General features: G+C 34.4%; 1 protein-coding gene across 1 annotated transcript; it reads right to left on the minus strand.

The window, feature by feature from the left end:
- Positions 1-1,358: 1,358 nt before the first annotated feature.
- LOC127097723 (agamous-like MADS-box protein AGL62) lies at positions 1,359-2,018 on the minus strand. The gene has a single exon (XM_051036218.1). The coding sequence runs from the start codon at positions 2,016-2,018 to the stop codon at positions 1,359-1,361; it is 660 nt and encodes a 219-aa protein (XP_050892175.1).
- Positions 2,019-8,530: the final 6,512 nt, after the last annotated feature.

Here is an 8,530-nt window from a genome sequence, read left to right on the forward strand (position 1 = left end):
GTATGGATTGTTGTATATAAGGCTTGTTGAATGCAATGTGTGAAAAAGAGCTTCAAATTATACAGTTTTAGGTGTACTGCTTCAATATACAGGTTGTCTAAAATAAATAAAAAAATATAGCGCTTTTTTAAAAAAAAAATTAAATAACCACCCACTTTAGAGGGCGCTTTCCAAAATAAGCGCCCTCTAAACCCTTTAAATTTCCACTTTAGAGGGCGCTTTCCAGTAAAAGCGCCCTCTAAACCCTTAAAAGTTTCCACTTTAGAGGGCGCTTTCCAGTAAAAGCGCCCTCTAAACCCTTAAAAGTTTTCACTTTAGAGGGCGCTTTCTTTAAAAAGCGCCCTCTAAAGTGGCCCTTAAAGGGCTTAAAGAGCCACTTTAGAGAGCGCTTTCACCAGGAAAAAAAGCACTGTCTTTACCTATGCCAGCGCCAGATTAGAGGGCGCTTTAAAGCGCTGTTATAGGCCAAAAAAAGCGCTGTCTTTTCCCTTATTTAGCGTAGTGGAAAAACTGAGGATAACAAGTTTCTTGTCCCACCAATCCACACGATGGTGGAAAACACTTGAGTACCCTAGGTGGGATAATTGATTCCTAACCCACATGCTTAGGGTGACATTTCAACAATTAAAAGCGACAATGAATCAATGACAATAAAGCATTACGTACACATCCCTAAATTGTTTTAGTGACATATGCCAAACAATTCATTCCTCACATCAGCATTAAGCCTTCAATCTCATAGCAACATTAAACATTCAATTTTAACAACAACAAGAAAACTAAACCTCTAATCTCAATAAAAATAACATTAAAACTTTTACTTCGAGTTTGGATTAGTAATAATAACATTAAAACTTTTACTTCAAATTTGGATTAGTGAAAGAATATGCTTCATTTGTTAATGGAAGATGGTGTTTCTAGAAAATGATGAATTTTATTTAGGCTAGATCGTATTTGTTAAGACAAATTTAACGAAGTTATCTATAACTCTCTTCTGAAGAAGTCAAAAGTACGCCACGTTTCTCCTTGGATGGACCTTTCATCGGAGGAGAAATACTATATATTTAAATTTAAAATTACAAGAAAAAGCAATACACCATTTAATAATTGAGCCACGTTTCCTTTGGTTGAACCTTCCAACCGAGAAAAATCTTATTTATTTTAAATTTAAAGAAAAACCAATTATTATAAATTTTTTAATTTTTTCAATAATTTCTATTAATTTATTTACATTAAATTTTATCATATTGAAATTTGTTTTCAATTTTTTTTTTTATTACGACTTGAGTTAAATTATTAAATTTTAGAAGGCTGGTAGTCTAAATTATTAACTGAATGTGTTTCTGTTGAATTTTCTTTTATATATGAGTTTGCATCATAGGATTTTGAAAAAAATATTGTTGAAATATTTGAGTTTGTTGAGGATTTGCTTGGTGATTGATTGACATGTTAGAGTTAGAAAAATTTCCAACGTAAAATGGAATATTTTGGGAAGGTGCACCCTGAATTACAAGCCTATCAACATGTTGTGTAACAAGTTTCTTAAGTTCCTCTAAAGCCTTCTTGAATAGTACAACTTGAGCCCTATTCATTCCATCAATGGGACACGCCCACCAAAACTGAGCCTCGGCCGCCTTTCGCAAATTACTTAACTCATCACCACATTTCTTCTCAATGTCCAACATACTGTTAATTTCTGTCAGGTGATTATTGAGCTCACGCACGTTTGCGCTACGTTGAGCCTCAAGAAATTGCATGGTGCCATTAATTTGGGGTGGGACCCGTGATAGATAACGATCTATGATTGTATCAACATGTGGGTGACCAAAGGAAAACACCTTCTCACCAGGTGAGAATACAACAAGAGCCATATCTGCACCACAAAGTGTGCTAAGCTCACTGGCTTTCTTGAAAAGCCCACCACGACGCTTTGAGAAAGTCACTTGCATATTGCTCTCATTGCTCATCTTTTTCATCTCAATCTTTTGGCGACCACGACCTTTCCTTCCGGTTGACATGGTTGAAATTAAAGAGAAAAGACAAAAGAAAATGATGAATGTGTTTGGAACTTCAAACTAAGAAATTATACATTATAATTGAGTGTGAAGAGGTTGTTTTATAACCAAATTTCGAGTGACTAATTTTCTCTTTTATTTGAATATGTCTATAAAAGTTGGAACCCATTTATTTTCCAAACGTTGTATCTTTTCGTTACATTAAAATATTTATTATATTGAGAGATTCACATCAAATCTCTTTTTACATGATTTATATGGTAGAAAATTCAATGTAAAAAAATGACATTGTTTTACTATTTTATATATTTTAGATTATTCAACACCTAGTGGATAAACTCTACTTTGATACTTTGATAGTTCAAAAACTTACAATAAATATGCTTATATTATTGTCATACAACAAATATTAAATATTAAAACTTTAAAATAATTATTTAATTTATAAAAGACAAAATTTCAAGATGGAAAATTCTTGCTTTAAAATTTGTTCTAAATTTTTTATTCAAATTATTTAATTTTTAATATCTAAACAATGGGCAATGGTAATATAAGTATCGCAACTTTTTTTAAAAATTATAAATGGTACAATTATAATATTTATCACATGATATTATTTATGATAATGCACGATAAAAGAGTGAAAATTATTTTAAAATATAATGCGTGGAAAACGTGTGAAAACTATTTAAAATTTCATAATTTTTTGTATTTATTTTGTGTTAAACATTTCATAACTTAATGTTAGATTTTTTTAAAATATATAATCAATATTGTTTGTGTCATTTCTTATCTAGTTTCTAAATGCTTACGCGGTTTCTTTTCAAAATGCAATGCATTACGTAACTTATAATATATTCTCCTTTATTGACTAATTTTCTTATAGTTGATATATTTAATTAGATTGAATCTTAATGCTCTTGAATTTATTTTTATTTTATTAAAATAAATTTCATCACGGTTTAAAATAATAAATATGGTGATAATTAAAAAGTTAAATGCTTGAAATCCAAGCATCAACAATTTTTTTTTCGTTATAAAAAGGATTTGTTCATATACTCTTATAAATATATTAAAATTAAAATCCATATCACCAAAGTTATTATCAGAAACCATTCTGAATAGTACTAATATTTTATTATGGTTTTTCTTAGAAACAATGGTGATAAGTTTTACACACATGCACGCGCGCGCACACACACACACACGCACGTTCACACGCACGCACGCACGCACACACATACACACACACACACACACACACACACACACACACACACACACACATATATATATATATATATATATATATATATATATATATATATATAATCAAAGTTATGAAGTTGTCAGCAAAGAATAGTAGTCTCGCTCAAAACACAAAACTCTAACATCTCTCACTTCTATATCCAACGTACTTGTCTCTCTTCTTCCACAAAACTCGTCTCTCTTCTTCTTCATACTAAAAGTTAATCAAGTTCAACAATTTTTCTTTTTTTATCTTTCTTCTTCTTCTGCTTCTAAAATATAATCATGTTATTCATATGCTTTCTTCAATTTTTCTTTGTATAGGTACTAATATTCATACCTTTGAAGAACTTTCAAGGTACGTCATTCCTCCATACGTTTTCTTCCATTTCGGTTTCACATGGTTTTTTATGTTTTTTGGGTTGTCTCTAATTGAATATCTGTTTTTGAAATGGTTCATTCGTTTTTAACATATGAAACGACAATATAAATGAGAAAGTAGTTATCATATATGTTCCAAGTATGATTATGTTCTGCTTAAAAAAAATTCAGACTTTCCATATATCGTTTGTGGATCAAGGAAATGATCATGGAAAGACGTTACATAAATCTCATTTATCTTCCTTCATCTTCACATTTAAGGTACATGCACAAAAATTTTCCATATTTTATTTTATTGTTGATTTCCTTTTTGTTGTTATATGTTATATATTGTTTAAACTATGTTGTTATTAATAAAAGTTATATGTCGTTGATGATTTAGTTTTTTTATATATATGTTGTATGGTGTGTAAGGTAGTTTGTTGTTGCTAAAAGTTGTATGTTGTTTTTTATTTAGTTTTAATTGTTATATGTTGTATTTTATTTAAGGTGTGTTGTTGTTGATAAAAATTGGATGTTGTTGATGATTTAGTTTTTTTTTTTATATATGTTCTTGTTTATAAAAGTTATATGTTGTTGATAAAAGTTGTATGTTTTTGTTGATAAAAGTTAATATTATTGATGATGATTTATATGTTGTATGTGTCGCGGTGAAGAATCAGAGACCAAGCTATTGATTAGACTTGACTCATGAATCAAAATATCACCACCGAACTTTAATTTATCCAAGAGAACGGGAAAAGATTCAAAAATAACTCTCTCTCTCTCTCTCTCTCTCTCTCTATATATATATATATATATATATATATATATATATATATATATATATGCAAACCTAGAAGATTAAACTTAAGCTAAGCAAAAAGGGGGGAGATTCTAAGGTACGGGGGTGTGTTATGAAAATGGAAGGTATTAGCACCATAATCATCTGTAGTACTCTACAGGAACCTTTTAAATATATGTGTTTAGTTTTAAATTGTTTGTTATTTGATTGGGGAGGTGAGTAAAAGAACATCTTTTATTGTTTGATGATTTGGAAAGACATTGAGTCTTATGCCTACGTACCCGTGAAGGATCAAAACCTCGTAGTTCGGGTTCAAAAGTAAGAAGAGATTTGTTGGGGTTGATTTTATGAGAAAGAGGAAAATTGTCATATTAAGTAGAAAACTCACTTTTAAACCACCACAAATATGTGGAAGATATATCTTTGCATCAAATTGAAAGAAGGGCTCTCACTTGGATATAAAATAATCAAGTATGCCACATACCTCTTCCAAATGGAAAAAAATCAATATCAATCTCAACAATGTTATGGGGTAGAAGATTTAAATCTCAACTAAGGATGACTCATGTCTAATCCTTTTATGAAAAGGTTTTAAACATGGAAAAGCCAAAGTGGTAAAAGGGTTTGAATTAAGTTTGTGTTTTTTATATCTTATGAAAAGATCTTTGAATATGCTAAAGTGTTTTGAAGCATTTGATTAAGAAATAAAAGGGAAAATAATGACCTAAGTCAAATTTTATTATGAAGGTGGTTATAATAAGGAGAGAGAGAGAGAGAGAGAGAGAGAGAGAGAGAGAGAGAGAGAGGGAGAGAGAGAGAGAGAGAGAGAGAGAGAGAGAGAGAGAATCCTAAGGTTTACATTGAGGGGGACCTAAGATTGTATCAAGAAGCTTTGGATTAAGGGGAAGCAAAGTTGTATAGGATGCATATAAACACACACATGCAAAATGACAAGAATATCATGATTCCTTTCTCTTGGATATAAACAATAACATGGTTGAACATGCATTAACATTAAGGCAAAAAATATATGGCTAAATACAATAACAATCACAAGGTGAGTGAGGTATGGATGACAATATTGATCATGGTTTTTAGACATTAAGATAAAAATAAATAAGCCATTACGAAGTTTCACATAACATCATAAGACACAACACATTGATGGTGAATACAAAGTCATATTTGATATGGTAAAGGCATTCATTGGTACATGGTAAAGACAACATGAATCAATTTAGGTCAAACATGCATCACATTATAAGTCTTCACAAAATAAACATTAAACTTGAATCAAAGTTCATGATAAGACCAAGCTTAAGTGGGAACCCTAATCATGCATCAATATTCTTCAAAAGATTCATCTAAACAAAACACTAAGTTTCATATAAATAATCAATCACTAATATTTTAAAACAAGGTCATTTGATCATGGTATAATGCCAAAAATATGATCATGTTTAAGTAAAAAAAATGCTACCAACTGTCGCATCGCGCGAAAAACCGGCGGGAAAGAAAGAACAACAGAGCCGCCACCGTGCGTTATTTATCCCAAAAGAGGGAAAGGAAACGCTCGAAGTAAACCTGGGAAAAGAACATGGTCTCGCGACCAAAGAGAATGGGTTCGGGAGTCGGTTATGCGAAGGGAAGGTATTAGCACCCCTACGCATCCGTAGTACTCTACGGGATCCACGCACACTAGAAAGGAAATTGGTTGCTAAACACTGCTCAAACACACACACACACTGGCTGAAAGAGACACAAGAGACTGACTGAAACTGAACTCGGCAGGATGTCGCATCCTGGGCCTACTTAGTCTATCAGGCATAGACATCAGAGTCGAAGTAGTTCGGACTGGGGAAACGACACATGCTCGCTAGGATGTCGCATCCTATGCATACGTATCTTCTCGGACGAGAGAAGAATCAGAGCATTCGTAGCTCGGCTGACACGCACACAAGCAAAACAAGACACAGGCAAACGTGGAGCCCGACTGCCAATCACTGGACTTATGTCAGCATCCGAACCAAAGCACACACAAGAAGGCAAACATGGAGCCTGAATGCCAATTGCTGGACTTACATCAGCATCCGCACCTAAACACACGCACACCGGAACCCAAATGCCACTCGATGGACTTACATCGGCTTCCAAGCACACAACAACACAACAGGTTGATAGGGAGTCGGGGACTCGAGCCTATAACTGTCAAACACACACAAAAAAGAAAAAGGGCGCCCGGAGAGATCAGCTCAATCTCCTGCCTACATACTTCATCTGGTATGAAGATCAGGGCGATGTAGTTCCCCTACGCAGGGATAAAGGACTAGCCTAACCAGATAACAGAGGGAGACACAACTAGGGAGACTACGACTCGAGCCTAGATGTTATCATGCAAATCATCCCTAAGTTAAGGTTTCTAGCTAAATGGCACAAGGGCCAACCTATCCTAAGCATGGCTCACACAGGAAGCAAGCCACACACACTTAACTTGCACAGGAAGCAAGCCAAGCAAAACCTAACTTGCACAGGAAGCAAGTCTAAACTAATCCTAACTTGCACAGGAAGCAAGTCAAACAATCCTATCTTGCACAGGAAGCAAGTCAAACAATCCTACAAGCACAGATAGCACACGCTATACACGAACAAATGGCTCAAACAAGGGTTAGGTTTTAGTCAAGGGGTCATATCAACCTTGACAAACAAACCTCTGGAACTGGGTGAACGTTGCTCTTAACCTTGCCATTGAGGGGCTAAGGTGAAGCAGATGAAAGGTGAAGTGAGGATGAGACCTCACAACTCTTATCCCTGGCCTGGGAGAGCTCAAGACAAGAATGTGTGGGTTCAGAAAGTGGGAACCCTTCTACACATTTAAGACTGACTCAACTGTACAGTTGTACAAGATCTTGGGTTTGTATCTGCAATGCATCAACACAGTGGTGTGAGCAAGGCAGATGACACACTGAATAGTGGGGGATAGATTGCATATCCCTACCTTCCACCAATTGCCTCTTCACTTAGGAGGATTTTGACTCTATGCAAGGACAAAAGTAAACAATCACAAACATTGCCTCTTAAGGAGGACTTCAGACAGTTGCCTGGCCAAGTAACAGGCCAGGTCTTCCAGACTACATGAAGTAAAGGAGGCATACCTCAATGCAAATTGCTTATACAAGCAAAGCAAAAAGTTCACAAGGAACTAAGCAACTAAAGCACCTGAAACAGTCAAGCAGATGTTAGTATGCAACTTCAAACAAAACAAACAGAAACAGAAACCAACAGTCAATTGGAGGCACATGGATGTGCAAGGCACAAGGCTTAAGGCATGTGAGCCAAGCCACCTACAAAACAAGGGGGTTAGATAACAATATTCCAGCAAGCTCAAAAAAAAAGAATTGGCTACAATGGCCACTTGATGGTCAACCTGAAATCACAAACTCAAAGGTGAGTAACAGGACCACTAGGGCAAGCCTAGGGTCAAAAGTGAATGAGAAAGTTCAAACAGCAAGGGATAAGTATCCAAAATCATGTTCAAACAATTAGGAAACAAAACCAATTGGATTCACATCCATACCAATCACTATCATCATTTCATGAACCAATTAGGTCAAAGTAGGGCAAACAGAAATCCATAAAAGTCAACAGAAAGACTTGACTCAAAACCAATCTAAACATCCTCCAAAAATCACCAAATAAATCATGATCAAACCCAACACATAGCATGGTAAGCATGTCAAATTTCATCCCATTTGGGCAAGTGGAAAGCAGTCAATGAAAATAAAGAAGTCAAAGCCATTTTGAACATGCTCAATGAAGTCAACCAAACATGCATCAACTTAGAAAAATCATAAGTCAAGAATGGTGTATGATAAATGAATGGGACTAAAGCCATGGCCAAGATGAGAATGCCTAGTTATCTCATGTAAAATTTCATGTCCATCTAATAAAGTATGAGAATTTCACAAATGAAGTGGGAACATGTGTCACACAAAGTCAACATTTGACTAGGCAGGGAAGAAAAATCTCAAACAAATGGAAAATAGTTCAATTAAATCCAAGAAAATTCACATGTAAACTAGACATACAAGGGACCATTCATGCA

The sequence above is a fragment of the Lathyrus oleraceus genome, chromosome 6, assembly GCF_024323335.1.
Source record: "Lathyrus oleraceus cultivar Zhongwan6 chromosome 6, CAAS_Psat_ZW6_1.0, whole genome shotgun sequence".
NCBI lineage: Eukaryota > Viridiplantae > Streptophyta > Magnoliopsida > Fabales > Fabaceae > Lathyrus > Lathyrus oleraceus.

Excerpts from the sequence above, each read along its gene's own strand:
- LOC127097723 (XM_051036218.1), bottom strand. The coding sequence starts at position 2,018 with ATGTCAACCGGAAGGAAAGGTCGTGGTCGCCAAAAGATTGAGATGAAA.